The sequence below is a fragment of the Struthio camelus genome, chromosome 8 (assembly GCF_040807025.1).
Source record: "Struthio camelus isolate bStrCam1 chromosome 8, bStrCam1.hap1, whole genome shotgun sequence".
Lineage (NCBI taxonomy): Eukaryota > Metazoa > Chordata > Aves > Struthioniformes > Struthionidae > Struthio > Struthio camelus.
In genome coordinates, this window is record NC_090949.1 from 34,094,383 (window position 1) to 34,112,767 (window position 18,385).

Here is an 18,385-nt window from a genome sequence, read left to right on the forward strand (position 1 = left end):
GTTTGCTATGCGCTGACCCCAGAGAGGCGTTATTTTGGTGTCAGTGGAGGATGCCGGTAGCAGGGCCTTGTACAGGCTACTTCTAAAGCGTTGTAACATGGCTATAAAAATCACAGATTTCTTCTCGTGCGCTTTCGGGCCGATGTTTGATTTCACAAGAATCATTTTGCCCTTCATGGTAATTGGGTATCCGATCGTGATGAAGGGAAAAGCAAAGAGCTGTGGGGGGGTCGATTATCACGTTGAAGAATATGGCCACTGAGAAGCTTCCCTCGACTTAAGAAAGTGTTTCTATTTTAAAAAAATTGCAATGCAAATACTTTGTTTTGAACTAATAAACTGTATTTTTCAACCTTTTTATTCTGAACGTTTCATCTATGTGCTGGAACTGATTTGAAAGTGAAACTAATAAACAGCAAATACAACAATTTTTTTTTTCATTATCCCTACTGAAAAATGTAAAAGTAAGCAAAGGATGTAATGAAAGATGGACTGAAAACTAATATTTTTAGTCCTACGATATGCAAATGCCATGTGATAGCGTATAATACAGGGGTGTCTGAAGAGGGGCCAATCCAATTTTGAATGTCTGTGTATTATGAGTCCTGAAGTCAGCATAATTGAGTTAGCACAGCTGTGGACCTGCGCCACTCCACTGGTTGGTTTATACTGAACCTTATGGTAGGATTTGCTGGGGAGGGGGATCTGGTAAATGTGTCAGTGGGTGGCTTCTGCTCCCCAGCTAGCCCAGAGAGTGATGCTGTAATAGCATAAACCAAACTAATATTTCATTAGCATCAAAAAAGGCAGTGCTGTTCAGCCATTTACTGCCATGCTTCTCCACTTTGTTTGGTTATAACTGTGGGATGAGTTAGATCAGCTCACCCATCAAACCTAGAGCTGTAGTGCCAAAACAAAGGGAGTGGGCATGCATGACTGGATTGCAAGGGAGGGCATGATCAATCCCTTTTGGCAGCACCCTGCAGTTAGGTCTGAAACTAACTGCGGTGTTACCAAGTCCAACGTTTCTGTGCTCTGTATGCTTGTGGATATAGATATGTGCTTATTTGTAATAGGTGGCTTCGTACAAATGTGATGTTAACAAACCTTTTACCTAAGCTATCCGTACCGGCTACTATTCACAGAAATATGAAAAGTGAATTTCTATCGCTTTTTTAAAAAGTCTTGATTATACTAGAGGGGGTCACACACAGTGTGTTTAAGATGGATGCTTCAAATAGGTTCCAAGTATGAGATTTGTGAGAAAAGCAAGAGAGAATCAATACCTAGAATAACAGCATGTTTAAGATCCTTTTTTCCTTGGCCACCTTTGATTACTAACGTAATTCTACCAGTCCTTACTCAATGATACTGGACAGCAGCCTTATCCAAATTACATTAAATAATAATTTAAAAGATAATTTTGCATTTAAATGTATTTAGGAGTTTTTGCTCTATATGCTCATTTTGTTATTAACATTTTCTTTTTCAAAAGTGTTACAATTTGAGCCTGATTTTCTGTTTTGTTAATTTCTGCTACTTGCAGTGGAGTCTTCTTTAGACTATTAGCAGCTTGTAAGTTTGCTTTTTCTCCTTGTGACCAGTTTACAAGGGAACTTACAGCATTCAAATGACCAGCCTTGCAGGCACAATGCAATGGAGTATCCTTGCTGCTGTCTAAGGCATTAATAGCTGCCCCTTGGCTCAGTAATAGATTTATCAAGTCACTGTGTCCATATTCTGCTGCGATATGTAGTGCAGTCTTTCTCCAAATATTTCTTTCATCAATATTTTTATTTTTCCCTGAGGTCAGAAGAATTTTTACAATCTCTGCATTTCCTTTGATGGTTGCATAGTGCATTGGAGTACATCCATCCATGTCCTTAACTCCGGATCTGCCTTTTTTGGCTAACAGAACTTTAATGCTACTGAGATGTCCTCTCATAGCTGCAGTGTGCAGGGGAGTCTTTTTTTCTTTGTCTTGTGCATTGGGGTCAGCATTAGCATTCAAAAGCAGCTCTACCATTGTGTTATCTCCCCTTTCAGAAGCAAGATGTAAAGGTGATTTTGACTGCTTATCCTTAACATGAACATTGGCTTTGTGGTGCAACAGCTGTTGAGCAACATCAGTGTTACCTCTTTGACTCGCAATATGCAGGGGAGTAACTAACTCTTTAGTGACGGCATTAATTTTGGCCCCAGCATCAACTAAAATGCTAACTAGTGCTCCTTTATTATGAAGGGCAGCAACATGGAGTGGAGTTTCACCTGCCTGGTTCATAACGTTAGCTTCCATCCCTTTGTGTAAAAGTAGATTTGTGATGGAAGCGGCCCCAGCTTGAGCTGCCAGGTGCAAAGCTGTGTCTGAAGCAGGAGTCTTTATTTCAAAGTTAGCACCCTTTTCAATTAGAACTTCTGCAGATTCAGCTTTGCCTGTTTCACATGCCATGAGTAAAGGAGTATACTGCATTTCATTGTAGGCGTTTATATCTGTGCCTCTGTCAACTAAAGCTGCTACAATACCATGCAGATTTTTCTGTACAGCTTTGAAAAGAGCTAACTCCATTATGTCAGAGGACAAGCCTTTACAATAGTCTAGCAGTGTTTTGAAAATGGATGGGTGGTTGCTGTTGCAGGCTCTTTCAGTCATTTTGGAATCAACACTGGCTCCAGCCTCTAGCAGTACTTTTGCAGTGTTTTCAAACCCCTGAGAGACAGCATAACTGAGAGCTGTCTGTCCTCTTTCATCCTTTCCATCAACAGAGGCGCCATTCTTTAAAAGCGTTTTTGCCAGAATGCTCTCATCTTTAAGAGCTGCCATGTGCAAAAAGTTGTGCTGGTTCCTGTAGCTTCTTGCCTCTTCTTTCAGGAGCGTCTTCAATATGTGACCGTGGTTATTCTGTGCAGCCAAATGAAGTGGTGTCTTGCCTTCTCTGTCCAAACTATACATACAAGCGCCACATTGGAGAAGCACTTTCACTGCATCATCGTGGCCTTTCTCAGCAGCCCTGTGCAGTGCTGTTCTTCCTTTCTTATCCTTCACATCTCGCCTAACACCTTTGCTAATCAAATATTCCATTACTGTTAGATGTCCATTAGCAGCTGCAATGTGCAGGAGTGTTTCACTTGCAGAGTTTAGTGCATTAATATCATTATCTTTCAATGTTTTCTCTAACTCAGAAAGGTAGCCTTTAGCTGCTGCATCAAAGATGCCAATATCAGAATGATCTTTCTTAGGTTTTGCTGCTGCTGAAAGTTCAGTTTCTTTTCCTTTCTTCTTAATAGACCATTCTTGCTTTCTTCTTCTAGGACGCTCTCTTTTTTCTTGGTGCTGTTCACTGCGATTTTCAAGCCAAGCCTTATCTTTTTCAGTTAAATACCCTACCAATTGTCTTCTAGCATCCCCAATACTTTCGTTTATTTCGCTGACATATTTTCTTATCTTGTTATAAAGTTTTGGCTCCACTTGTTTTAAACATGGGTAAAAAAAGAGCCTGCAGGCTCGTTCACCATGAGAAATTAGTATATCTAAAACTCGAGAGTTCTTTTCTTTTCGTGTCCTATAGAAAGTCATGACTATCTTTTTTTCTGGTGTAAAAATGCCATTGTCTATAAGCCAGTTCAGAAGATTGTCTGGATTATTTATGCCTTCTACTAGCTCTTCTTTTTTAGTTCTTAGGACTTCAATTGCATATGGATTTGTAAACAGGCTGGTTGAATGCGCGATCATATTGATCCTCAAAATGTGAACTGAGCTATTAGTTGATGTTTGAAGTTAAATAGGAAAGTGAGATCACATCATTTCACAAAATCTTTCTTACAGAACTATGAATCAGCAACTATTGTAGTTCAGTAATAAATCTTTGAAGAGTGAGAAAGAAATCAAAACTCCCTCACCTTTAGTTTTCTAGTCTTGTTGGAAGTCCTTTATCTTCTTTGTTCTTCCTTAGCAACAAGTGAAGTTTAATAACAAAACAGAACTCTGTAATATGGAAAGATATTCCACTTGATAGACCTCTTACAGATTTTTAGGAAAATGCTTTTGCGAAGGTAATATTTGAGTAGAAGATATGGGTTTATCGAGTTCCTCTGGGCCAAGCTGTTTTTCGTTGGTGCCTAAATGACTAGTCTATTAAACATGACAAAAGAAAATTGACAGCATAGTTACTGTTGCTATGACTTTGTACACTCTTAAATAAAAGAGTACACATTGCCAGCTACATAGGTGAAAGCACTATAATGCAATGAAGTAATAACAAAGCTCTAAATGAAAATAAACTATATAAAGCAACTGGTTATGAAAAGTGATCTAGGCTGTCTAATATGGGTTATAACTTCAATTTGTGAAGTGTATTTAACTTTAAGGCTATTTAGCTTGTCATTTTGGCTGTAACCTGTAGTCTGTCTGGAACTTAATTCCTCCATATGAGGTGGATCAAGGTGTGATTCAGTATGCAGCATTTAAAGTATAAATAAACAAAGCTTCAAATCTGTGAATATATATATATATATAAGCTTCTGTATGGCTGTAGAACCTTTGAATTTGGCTGTTATTAACTCCTGTAACCTACTGGAGATAAAATTCCTTATGGAAAGAAGCAAATACAATAATAATCATCTAAATACTTGGAAACCAGTTGAGAGATAAGTTTACATGACAGCATCCTGTAAAAAGCTAGCAACAGAGCTGGAAGCAAAGTGAGCTGAAAGCCTGATTTTATTTAAGCCAATGGGAAATTTTGCCATTTGTCTGTTCAGTGCCCTTTCTGTTGGATACTGCTGCCTTTGGGTGTATTTTCTGGAGTACTATGTACAATGTGACTGATAAGATTTTTGATTTTTTTTTCTGTTGACTTTACTGTTATAAGTGAGATTGAAAAGCTTTTTGAAAAATGATTTATTGAAGAAATAGTCAGGAAAGGCAAGACTTAATATGTGTTTTGAAAGCCAGCCAGTTACCCAGTCAGTAAATTTGGCAGCCAGTTTCAGAACCCAATTCATCTAAAATGCAAAAAAGGGCACTACACCAAGAATAGCAAAACCTTTGTCGTTTAGTTAATCATTGTTAACACATAACATGGAAAACCATGGTTTATTGTAAGGAGTCAGGAGGTCTGAACTGTGTTCCCGATTCTGCTAATGACTCAGTCAGTGATCTGCAAGTTATTTAGTCTTCAGATCTGCCTCAACAAAGTACTAAAGATGTATCTGCGTCTTGAGTAAATTCATGGTTGTTACTTAAAGTTGCTGAAATGGGATCTTTATGCCTTCGTTATTATTGTTCCAGTGTAGAATAGAGATAGTAGTACTTGATTACCCTTACAAGAAATTTTGAGTTCTATCAGTGGAAAATGTTATGTGAGTGCTAAGCAGTATCATTAATATAGAAAGCATGAAAAATTTTGCAACTCCTGAAAAACATCAAAAACAGAAATTGTGATGCTCTTTAACCATTTAGTAGTGTGGCAATAATTTTCTAATGTACTGAATACAGCAATTTCACTAGTAAAGAGAAAAAATCGAAGGGTGCAGTACTCCTAACTGGCCTTGAGGAGGAACATTTGAACAATATATGTGAGTAACATCTCTCAGAGTCACTGTGAAACTTATTTGGGGAAAATAATATGCAGCAAATTACTTTTTACTTGGTGCAAATCACAGTCTGCAAAATGTAATTACACGGTTTTTAAGAGGGTTCTTTATTATACATACGTGACTTAGGAAGAAATTCTGTCCTTGAACAAGAATAACATTTGACAAAATTTTGGAAGCTTGTTGTATGGATTAATTTTTAGAAATGATACTGAAAAGTCTTTATCTTGTAATCAGTATTTTAACTAATCTTAGCATTAAGTCTTTGCTGCAACAGTGACCTCACAAAAAGGGCAAAAACCAAACAGTTGAGAAGAAAAGAGATTCACAATTAGCTATTTGAAGCATGCTTTTTATTTATATCATCCTAACTTGTTAACTCTATTTATTTGACTTACAAATATTTTAGAGAATGGAAGGATGTTAATGTTCCACGCATCTCCTCCTTTAATTAAGTACGTGAGACTACCTATACTTGGGATCACCACCAAGTTGTTCATTGAAAATAAGAAGGGCAAAACTTATTACTAGTGATCTAAGAGAAGAAAGAAGTTGGAGGGAAGAAGAACTAAATCTTTAGCCTTCTTTATTATCATTTATATTGATGTGCGATCTAAAAGGCATAAGGTGTTTTTTTTTTAATTTTCCTAAGTTCCTCACAGGTCAGTTTTATGTCTCCTGGCTTCTTCAGCTCCATGTATCCAAGGACTATTCCTTATTTAGTTTTTTTTTAAAAAGATAAGGAAATGATAGATTTTATTTCTGTTGCCATTGCAGTATAGCACTTAAGGATGTTTGCGTTCAGCAGCGTGGGGATATAGCAGCTCAGCTTCTATATAATGAGGAAATTTTATGTTTTTCTCTGGAGAGATATAGGAAAGAATTCTGACTGATGTTACTTTGAGTTCAGCTTCATTAGTGTCATCAGAGAAACTTCATGCTGTAGGCGTGCTGGCTTTATTTTAAATATGTTGTCAAAAAGCCTCTAGTGAGCAGATTGTCATGACATAGAAATACTGAGAATCTTGACAATGGCCATATAAGCACTAATGTCATTGTTAGGTGCAGAAGTAAAACCTTATTTGTATGTATATACGTAATTACCTAGAAAAATTGCCTTAGATGCACCCATGTATTCAGCATTGACTCTGTGGGAGGATATCAGCTGAAAACAACATGATAGAATTTAGAGCAGGCCTAAGTAAGGACAGGCGATGCTATTGGTAGAAAGGTCTGTATTTTGGCATCTACTGAATGAATTTCCTTATAGGGAGCTTCTGATCACTGTTTTAACCCAGCTATATAGCTGGTCTGAGAGAGGAGGCTTGAGCTAGTTATTTCCTACCTGTAATCTCAGTTTTGCTACTAACTTGTGTCCTTGGGCAAATCACTTAATCTCTGTGCCCTGTTTACACCAGCATTAAAAAAAGAAATTTTTTTCTACCTCACAGACATGTCCTAAGTGTTTATTAATGCTGGTGCAGTGCTTTGAAGTTATGAAGAGCTTTGAAGTTTTTGTCCTTTGAAGTATTGTTTTCTGACTTCTCAAAGATGAACATTTATTTCTTAAATTAACACGTGCCCATGTTTTCTGGTTTATTTTATGTTGGTGTGTCACCCCAAATATACCTGTAATTTTCTTCCTTTTAATTTCTCAGAGACTAAAGCAAACAAAACTACACCTTGCAAATTGTTAAATCAACATTGGAGATGATGTAGCCTTATGAGGAAGGGACCTGTAGAGGTCACCATTCCTCCACAGAGCCTTTCGCAGCAGCGCCTGGCCTGCTCTCAGCCTGGAACCTCCAGCTGTGGTTACTGTCTTCTGCTGAAACCACATGTAATGTAACTGAATGACTTCCAGTAACTTTGTATATTCTCTAGGGTATTTTAGTGATAAAACTGATGGAAAGCCAAACATTAATAACCCAGTTTTGCTCACCGTGATATTTTTATGTTTCTCAGTGTGTGCTTTAATTTCAGTTAAAGTAAGACAATTGTTTGCAGTCATGCCAACTGCTTATTGGAAACATATCTTATTGTAGAATAACCAGTTTGTAAGAGAGAATGAAATCAACATCATTATCTAAACATCATGAGGGATGGGAGAATATACTTGGGTGCTAATGAAGGCATTCTCATTAATAAACATGGCTCACGAATAAAGCTTTGTTTTGTATAATCAAAAATGTAACTGAGGCCTAGCTGGTTGAGGTTGAACTATATATAGGTATAACTAGATTGAGAAACAGCAGTGTTAGAAGTGTTCATGATGCTGATCAGAGCGTACTTGACTTATTATAACACTGGAAGGGCAGCTGACTAGTCAGAAGGTCTGCAAGAGACAAAACGTAGTGCTTAATTTTGCCTAAAGAATGGCTGCACTAAATCAGGGAAGTCAAAAGGGGAGCTTTTGCACTGAGTGGCCTTGTTTGTGTTCAGTCATATTTGTGTAGAGAGTAGATTGGGGGCCTTCCTGGTACCGAGAAATCTCTACCCTGGCTGGTATTTAAATAAGAGGTGTTCCCTAGAGTAGTGCCATCCTCTGCATGGTACTGGCACAGGGAGACGTGCATATATCATCAGGGGCCTGAGCTGGGGCCTGCCGGAGGGAAGCAAAGCTGAGCTGGCCAGTCATATGTTTTGCACCTCAGACTTGCACTCTGGGCCCCCATCTTATTTTCTCTGCAACTTTTTTTAGTTGCTGTAATTTACAGGCCAAAGAAAATAGAAGCATTACAATTTTGTGTCTAATTGATGAATATTACTAATTATGTTTTACGTTTCTGTACATATTTATTCTGCATAAATCCTCACAGTCAGAAGCTTAATTTAAATTTAAGAACTAATTTGCCTCTTAATCTAGTGATTAAACCTATATGGCCACTAATACTGACTGTTACTAGTGCAGGAAAAAACATTTCCCAATTCATTAACTTAAAGTTGTAGCGAGGTTAGGATTTGTATCTTAATTATCCTTTTAGGGGTCTAAATGTATCCTTTTAGACCAACCTTAATAGCAAGCAGTTACGGCAAAATGCTTGCCCTCAAATCATTAGCATAAAATGTAAATGATGTAAAAGTATTAAGTTACTAAATGCTGAGGCAACTTCAAGGATCAGCAAAACCAAGTGGAGAGAGGGCAGATTTTTTTCAAAATGGGTAGTTTTTTTTTCCCATTTCAAACCAAATAAGCCCTTGTGGTTTTGAGTCAGGAACATATACTTTGTCAGTGAAATCTTACAGAAGGAAATATTTTATAAAAGTTCCTTATTTTAACTGTTGAAGACCAAGATCCTCCTTACATTCTCTTTACTCATTGGGCTAAACTTACTGCCAGCACTTATTCCCAGAAGGTGAATACAGTGGTGCCACTAGATTTTCCGCAGAAGCCTTGTGGCCAAATATTGCTTGGTAAATCTGGAGTAATTTGTGAAAAAACAAAGGCACTACTCTGAATTTACACCAGTATGCAAGCAGAATTTTGTTCTTAGTGATTATAAAATGCTATGGCTGTTTTTCTTATACGTGAATCTAATGTGACTTTAAAAGGAAATAATGTTTTGTCACATCATAAACCAGCTTTAATTGCTCTTATTTATTAAGTTAGTGCAGTTAGATGTCAGGCATCAGATATAGTACAGGCTTCACCTAAACAGCATCTTGCTCATAAAGTGCCCCCCCACTTTCAAATCTTTCCCGCTCTGAGGAAATCCGTTTAACAGTAAAATGTACATAAGTTTTATTTATTATGTCAGAAGAATTTGAAATCCATTTCTATTAGTTCCACAGCTGTTTTTCTTCTGATCTTGAGGAATTATTAAAACTTTTTGAACTAATGTAGCAAACCACACCAACATTTTTTATTCCAGTAAGAAATATGGTTTTATAATTACTTTGTAAAAAATGCAGCCTGTCTTCTGAGCTAGTGATAGCAGGTTTTAAACTCTAGTAACCAGCAGCAAAAAGATGCTTTAGTCATGTAAGTACGGGAGTGCTTAGTAGTGAATAGGGGCTCAGGTAATTCCTTCTTTAAACCTATTGGAGGGTAGTAGAAGCAACTGGGCCTGACTGGCTATAACTGGTCTTCTGGGTAGACTTCTGGTAATACATAGGAGAAGATTCTCTACATCTGTTGCTTTCTCCACACCTCCTCTTAGACAGCTTAGGACTCCATAAGCTTTAATGTTTTTCTTAATATTCTGACTTTATGTCCCGTCTGACTTTAAAGTCATTCTCATGCTCCGTGTTTTCTGAGCTTGGATTGCTGGCTATTACATTTTGAATTCTTGAGGTTTTTCTTATTACCTTAGTTTTACAGGAGACTTGCGGTAATTAGCACCATTTAAACACATTCTTTGTGACCTTATTTGTGATCTTTGAATCAAAGTAATTCATGCATAACTTCTTTGCTTCTCAATTTTTGGGTAGCACTGTTCACTGCAATATAGAAAAGCAAGGTAACTCAGAATCAAGGACTGCCTGATAGTGCTGGCTTAGCTTGTTTTCATTAGTTTTTCTTTATCTAGAATTCTATTTTTAGGGAAGAAATATGTTTATATTTAAGTTATTTTAAGCTAAATGGCTAAAATACAGCACCTTCATTTAAAGTCCACTTGTCTTAATATTCAAGTATTTGTCATCATTAAACTATCACAGCTATTCTGTCTAAATCTTCCTATTATAGCACTTTTTTTAGTGTGGCTTGCTGTTAGTACAGTTCTTTTAAAAATCAGCATTTTTTTCTTTCCCTTTTCTGTGAAAAACATGGAAGCATTTCATTCCTTTTTTTCCCCTGTTCCTGTTGTTATCGTTCTGTTGTACTCCTTAGTCAGCTAGTTAAAACCAGCTTGGCTTTTAAGCTGTGTCCAGTTTATGATTGCTTTACATCAAACTTAAGTTTAACTTTCCTAGTATAGTGATGCTAGCAAATCGTTGCCATATAATTATTACTTTTTCATTAATCTTTTAATCTGTTCAAAATTCTGTGATTTGATGAAGAGCTTTTGTTCTGTTTCAAAGTATCTCTCGGTGCTAGAGGATTTTCTGAGGCAAATAGAGTTGATTCTTTCATACTCTCTCCTCTTTCCGATACTGACAGCTTCTGCTATCTTCTGTTGGAATCCTTTGACTTTGACTGTGTTGTTCCGCTATAATATATAAGTTTCCTTGGATATCAGCATCTGGATTCCTGGACCTCATGTTAGCTGTAATTCAGCAAAGTACGTAAGTGTATATGTGTATTTAACTATGAAGAGATGCTTCAGTGGAGTGTAAATTTAGTTCCCAGAAGCTTCAGTAGAACAACAGCTCCTCTTATCAATTCTTTTTCTGAATTGAGAATTATGCTTTAGCATTAAGGAAGTGATTAATTGCCTCACTGAATCAGGACCTCAGCCGTTCTCCTAACTGTCAGTTTGACTCCGTGAGAAATAGTCTTGGTGATTTGGATAGCTCCCTAAATCACTAAGTCCTGACAACTCCTCCAGATTCACAGCATTTGCTTTCCTTGGCACATCCCAAAACATCCTTCTCTGTTCAGCTGCACCTGTGATATTCCAGCAGCTCTCTTTGTTCCCAAGCCATTATGTCTTCCTACTCAAATTTCCATTCAAAGAATGATTCATACAGCAGGGAAAAGGCATGACCTAGCTGCCCCCTCAGTTTCCATCGCTTTGCAAATCATGCGCAGTCTCATCTAAACTAGAGCTTTTATTTCTTACTTCTCTATTCTCATTTCTGGAACTAACTCTTTTAATCCTTATTCCTGTAGTCCACAATGTGATCAGAGAAATGTTTGCAGCATAAATAGACTACTTTTTAACTAGCTTTGGTCAAGAGCAATGAAAATGCATGAACATTTTTTTTTTTTCCCTTTAGGAATGTCTTTTCTTTCAGCAAATGATTATGTGGTTGTTACCTGTGCCATAGCTACTCTGTGGCCAAAGGACAAAATTTGACTCATTATGGCAGCATCTATCTTTCTAATAATAGCTTTCGTGCTCTGAATGTTTGGATCGGATGTCCAGCTGGAGAGAACTGCATACCTCCACCAGCAGGCTTTACAAGAGCTGCGTGCTCAAGGTCTGGGCTCCCTGCTCTAGGTGACTGTGCTTGAGCAGGGGAGTTGAACTAGATGATCCCTAAAGTTCCCTTCCAGCCTCCACCGTTCTCTGATTCAACCATTCTTTTTACTGCTTTTGATGTCTCCCATTGTCCCCTGTCCTGCTTTCCTCTGCTTCCTTTGGCTATTACTATCTTATATCTTTTTTTGACTCTCCTCTTCCACTATTTTTTTTTTTCTATTATCAAACTCACCCATTTACAACTTTTCTCTCCTTTACAATCCAGTAGAAGCACTCCTTATTTGAGGAAGGTTTATTTCCCTTGCTTAAATAGCCATTCTGGGTTTACAGGACTCTCAGGGTTAAATTCTATTCCCTGGGACGTGGGAGTTGCTGAAGAGGCATCTAGACCGAGCATAGCCTACCTATAGGTATATTTTCTGCTCTTATGTTTCCCAATGAATGAAATGCTTTGGCTCAATACATAGCGTAATATTAAACATAAAGGTAATATGTCCACTAAGGTTTTTAGGAGACCCAGATTAAGGAAAGAAGATTGAATTTTTAACAAGTTCTTGCACAATGAGTTAGTTGCAGTAAGTAAAGAGAAGAGCTAGAGAATCAACCTTCTTTTTCCCTTCACAAGACCTGGGCAAAGCATACTATCAGCTAAGTGTTAATATAATATAGTGAAAATAGGATTAACATAACATTAAAAAAATGAAACTAGGGATATTGTAGTGGCAGCTTATGTGATTAATTTCATACTTAATAAAATATCAATATTTAAAATGTATCTGAAGCTCCCAAAACTTGCAATAAACTTCAGAGCAAACTTACTGGAGTAAATATGGCCGTGGATATACTTGCCGGAAATATTGGCAAATTTAGCTTAATTTTCCTAGATTAGATTTCAGATTTGCACTTTGGTACTGTTTTGTTTTGGTACCCCTATTGCTTTTTTTTTTTTTTTTTGAATCTTTTGTATGAAAAACTAAGACATATCTTTTGTGCTCTTTAGATTTGTTTTTTGTTGATATTTTTTACAACAGTTTACACCAATGTTATTTAGGTATGACTTCCAGTTTTGTATGGATTGACACCAAAAGCACCAGACTGGTAGTTTGTTCCCCCTTCCCTTCTCTTACTCACTGGCATAATTTCCATCCACAAAGCTTTTCAAAAATAAGGAAGGAAAAGGCCTTCCTGTACAAGCTTCCTGTGAATCCTATCCAGATATAAAAGACTTGTGTAAAAGCTTGGCAGGCTATCCCGGCATATGCCACTTAGTGATTTCCTTATTTTATGCTATCATTCCGTGTACAGCAGATGAATCTAGAAATGAAAATAATTTCCATTCATTTTCAAATAAGAAATCTTAAATAGTAAATTTCCTATCTGTGTTTAACACCCACATTTTAAATTAAAAGTTTTGAGTACTGACAGCATTAGTCATAGGAAATCCTGCATGAACATCCAGCACTTAGGCTGGACCTTCCCCTAGATCGTGCCATAGAAGGAGTTTACAAAAAAACATTTTGTTACTCTTAAGTAGTTCATCTGATTTTAACCCTTTACACGCCATTGTATCTTGAAGGACAATGCTTTTTCCTATAGTTCATTTTCTTGTGATCAAAATGGTATTGAAAAACTATGTATTTAAATGCTAAGGTTTTCTATATTTTAATAATGTACCAGTAGGATTCCGTAGATACGCACCCACGCACGCACACACACACGCACACCCCCCCTGATAGTCTTCCGTGCATAGTATTCAGAAGCAAATTTACTGAAATAAAAAATACTGCTTAGAATATTCTATTGGATATCAGGGAACCAAGTGTTTCTAATAGCAGGGTGTAGAGTTTCTTTATAAGTTGGATGTATAGGGTGAATTTTCATAGCAAAATATTATATTAAAATATTATATACAGCATAAGTATTTTAAAATATATGGTGCAAAAAAAAAAAAAGTTCGTTGGAGCACAATAAGAGCTCTGACAAATGATCTTTGCTGGGTGCAGTTATGCTGATTAACCTGTTATCTCCCCCCTCTCTGCCCCTCTGCTGCTGCCTCTGGAGACCTGGCAGTAGGCTGGGGTAAGTGTATCTAGCTCAACCTTTCTACAGCATGGTGTATTGGCACAGGCCACTGCCACCAGTGTGCTGGCTCATGGATTGGGCAGTAGAGATGTGGTCACCAGTCCTCAGCTGCAGCCATTGAGAAATGTGGCAACCACTGTCAAGCAACATAATAAGCAACTGGAAGAAATAAAATTCAAAGTTCAGTGTATCAACTTACACAGAACATAGAATGGATCACAGTTTGTTCTCTGGCTTACTTCTAGAGATATATTCTGTCTTGGTAAAAAGTGAGGCAAAATAGCAAAGCACCACAGGAACGGGGATTTACTTGCTCCGTAAATGCTATTGGAATAGTCTGTGAAAGAGAGTGGGACCGCTACTGTGCTCAGTTAAGTTTACTGGACCAGAACTTCAGTGCCAGTAGTATGTTTTTACTTTGAATAACAGACTTAAACCATGAACTCTGAGAGATCAGATGTATTAATATTTGCTGTCACAGTTATTATGTTGCCTTTTTTAGCTTTCCATTTTTACTGAGCTGTACAGTTTTGTTGAAGCTGATAATTAAACCGTAACATGGAAAAGATATGAAAGATATACAGCTTTATCGCACAGTCATTTTCACATTACATGGGTGAAACAACTTGGAAGTTGCTGAAGTTTCTTTGTCCTTATTTAAAAGGAATCATCCCACAACAATCGTTAAATATCTTTTAAAAAAAAATCTTAATTTTCATTTTCAGTGAGTGGGAAAAACCTACACATGTTGAGTTATTGTCTAACATCTAGCTTAAATTAAGGTCTCAGATTTAATGAAGGAAGCCCAGAGCATGAAGTGTCAATTAATATCTAAATTCAAGATTAGGATGAGGGTTATGACCTTGGACATGACAAGCATGCATTAGGCAAATGAACTCAAAGAATCGTAGTCTTTTGTAATACTGTGGCTCCTTTTATGCTACTCCAGTTTTAAATCAAAATGTAGTTTAATATAGCACTGTTTGTAGGCGAGGGGCTTCAGATTATGCAAATACTGATAATGACAGTAAAATAAATAGTAAGAAATTAAAGATTCTTGATATTTGAGAGCTCTGGTTTTGATATATTTTGGGACCTTCATTATAATCATTTCTGATTGTAGTCAAATGTGAACGTTTTTATTGGCTATATGCAGAGCTTCAGTTTGTTTTTAACTTACACTTATTAAAGTTCTCATTTTTAACTATTAGACATTTTCTGAACTCATAGAGTCATTTAAATTAATGTGTAGATCTCCATGAAATCAGTATTACTTTGAAGATCCAGGCCAGAGGGAGGATTTAGGCCAGGATCCAGTTCTCTGGTTTGTGTTTTGGAGGTTTTGTTTGTTTGTTTGTTTTTTAAGCCAAGACCTGGAGTGTCTGGATGGAAGAGAATTCAGTTCAGTGTTTCCCTTCTGCCCCATAGAGCCTCTTGTCAATGTTCCGCACCATCAGCAGTTGTGAGAAATTTTTGGGGGACCATGAAGCAGCTCCTCATGTAAACCTCTAGCTAGAATTTGAATTCTAATTCACCACACTTTTGATATTGTCTGATGTGATGTCATCTGACCTCTAGAAACACTGAGGAGTCCAGATTTGTTTTTGTATGTTATTTGTTGGGTCTTGATTAGGCCTGCTTCTATATGGTTGTGCAAAACAAGGAGCCTTATTATTTTTTTTTCATACTTTTAGATCACTATTGCCACTGTAGATACTAGACCCTCCCTAAAGAAGCAGGGAAAGGATGAGATTGTCATTACTGTGCTTTTCACAGATTGATGGCTCTGCACTTCTGTGGCTGTGCTGCACGTTGTATTCCTGAAGGGGCTAACGCTAGCTTTTCCTCCCTAGAGCAGATTGTGGACCTGTCAAAACATATAGAAGTAAATATCAGGGGAGAATACCATAAAAAAGGCTACAGAAAACCAGACAGTACTGTTCTTAAACCAAGGTGCTGGTGTTCCTGATTTGCAACAGGTTTGGGAGTTCAGTTGTGTCTAACACAAAAAGAGTAGCTTCGTAATTTTTTTCCTTCCTTGATCTCAGTACTTTGTTACTTCTGTGACCTTACCTTGTCACTGTTGCCTTTAGCATTTGATTGGAAGTATAACTGGCTTTGCTAGTAGTATCTATAATATTTATTTGCTAGCTGTAACAGCATTTTATTAACCAAAGGCTACATTCAACCAACATGCACGAAATCGTGGAAGCAACAATAATTAAGGTAAGAAGCAAGCCTTTCTGATATTGCCAGTCTGGCATTTCCTGTCCAGTAGAAACACAGAAGCAATTCTGCACATAGGAATAGTAAGAGGGTGAATAGAGGGGGCCAAGGAAATAGCTTGAAACTAATTTTGGATGTGCTAGTATATTTTGCAAGTAAATTCAAAACAGATATGGAAGCTAACATAAGGAGCATGTGCAGGGAATTCCATTTGTAAGACTTTGAATAGTAACCTCACTGTCCTCTTAAATAATTTTAGATATACATGCATAAAGTTAGTCATCTAACAAAAACAGTTTCATTAGCAGGTATGCGAAGGACTCTCAGTTCTCATTCAAGTTAATAGGCACATGAAGATATTCACTGTGAAAGTCAAACCACTTTTTACAGGGTTCGTCCATATGGGAAGTTTAGCTTGTTTAACCAAAAGCGTGAATTCAAATTAAGTTAGTAAAACTGGTGCAAAATCTGCTTGGGCATTTGAGTAGTGTAATTTAAATTGGGAAGAATGGATTTAAAAGTTCTGACTTGATCTCTGGTAATTTGAAGATTGGTAGCAGGCATTTGTTTCAGAATAACCCTCCTGCTTCTGCCTGCGCTTACGTTGCACCTCCTCTTCTGCCCCCCATCGTGTCAACTGTTTATGGAGCTGTGTGGGTTGCCAAATAAGGGAGGCGATGCAGATTAAACGAAGGTTTTTTCTTTTTTGGCCAGGTTATTTCTAAACTATCAGCATCTTGCAATATTCCAAAAAGTTGCACCAGCACAAATGAAAGAGTGGAAAAGAAGAGGCAAAGGAGAAGGGGAAAGGGTGGCAGCTTAAGCTGGCACTAATGTTTAAAAAAAAAAAAAAAGAAAAAAAAAGCTTGCACTCATCAAAGCTGAGCTTCCTAAAACTTGGATGCTGCTCTAACTGTTAGTGCTGGCCTGGCAGCTGCAGCAGTTGAAGCAGTGGTGGCCAACTGTTCAGCTACTGCAGTCCACAATCTGGCATATAAACTTAAGCTGCTTTATTGGTAGATTCTTAAAACACCACAGCTAAAGCTACTCGAGGGCATGCAGCAAGGCCCCAAGTTAAATCAAAATCAGTGAAATAAGAGTGCACATATTTTTATACTCGTTTAAAATAATCAGTTTTAAAGAGGTAGACCAATGTAACTTTCTCATGAAGATAGAAGTGTGGTTTAGGTCTCTTCAGATTCCTGATGAATAAAAAGTCTTTTTTAGACAAAATATTTTGCCCTTGCTCATTTGCTTTATTTCTGCTCTGGAAATTCTGCCATCCCTGTTTCCTCACATAAGCAGAATATGATTTTTAAGCATGTTTTCTTTCCAGTATTTTTCAATGGCCTGATTTCCAGAACTAGTATTTATTTCCAGCATTTTTAGGAATCATACTACTTTTCTGTATCTGTCAAGCAGTAATTTAAAGAAGAATCACATCTGTCAACAACTTTATTGTTACTATTGCAAAATTACACAGAAGTGAAAGTTGTCGGTAGCTGTGAAGCTCAGTCGGGGGCAGTTCCCTAACTGTACTAAGCTTAGGTGGTTTTGGGAGTGCAGAAGTGGGAAAGAACTTTCAAAAAATCTTTAACCAAGCTAATATATTAAAAGCCCAGATGCATCTGCATAGGGAAGACCAGCCTGCTTTTTCACAGGACACAGCCTTACAAGCTGATGCAGTAGGAAGTTAGATAAAGATGTGCTGCTTCCCCCAGTGATCTGTTGGAAAGATGTTGGTTAGAAATGTCTGTTTCAAGAAGGAATCTGGACAAAGACCACTAAATTCTGCTTGCTTTTCTTCATTTAAAGAAAGAAAGACTGTTGACAACTTTTCAAGGGCTAGCATCGGTTACTAACCTTGCTGCAGTCTACCTGTTAACTCTTGTACTGTCAGTTTTGTAGTCAGTTGTGCTTACTGTATAGCTGTATATAGTTGTAAAGTAATTTTACATATAAAAGCACTTTGTTAAATATTTAGAATACATATGTAGAGATAGTTCATCTGGTTCAGTCAGGAAGCGGAGAGAATGGGCAAACAAGAAAACGGGAGACACGTTTTGCCTTGAGAATTTGTGCCTTTCCTCCCCTTCAGGCATTTGGGTCAAACACTTGTTGATTATTCTAGCACGACAGGTATCTTATCTTGATTGGGACCCAGGGACACCAGTGGAGGGTTCATTATATATCTTCCTTTAAATGACTTCTTATAAGGAGTTTTTAGCAGTTAATGTTTGGGGTTTTCTTTAATGTTTGTGTATGTGAAACAGTAGTGCACTTTGTGTATGTGATACAGTAGAGGAAAACTTTGCTTACAGGAATTTATCACTAACACATGGTGCATGTTTGCAGAACTCTTCTTTTTAGGTCAAAGGAAGTGTGCCTGTTTCTAATCA

At 37.3% G+C, this 18,385-nt stretch overlaps 2 protein-coding genes across 13 annotated transcripts in view; one reads left to right on the forward strand and one right to left on the reverse strand.

Annotated features, from left to right (window-relative positions):
• FGGY (FGGY carbohydrate kinase domain containing) overlaps nucleotides 1–18,385 on the forward strand; it is a 333,758-nt gene that overhangs the window by 390 nt on the left and 314,983 nt on the right. The window lies entirely within an intron of this gene.
• LOC104153309 (CARD- and ANK-domain containing inflammasome adapter protein-like) lies at nucleotides 1,463–3,730 on the reverse strand. The gene has a single exon (XM_009689161.2). The coding sequence runs from the start codon at nucleotides 3,728–3,730 to the stop codon at nucleotides 1,463–1,465; it is 2,268 nt and encodes a 755-aa protein (XP_009687456.2).

Bases quoted from the DNA above. Each gene is read 5' to 3' on its own strand.
- LOC104153309 (XM_009689161.2), bottom strand. From the start codon at position 3,730: ATGATCGCGCATTCAACCAGCCTGTTTACAAATCCATATGCAATTGAA.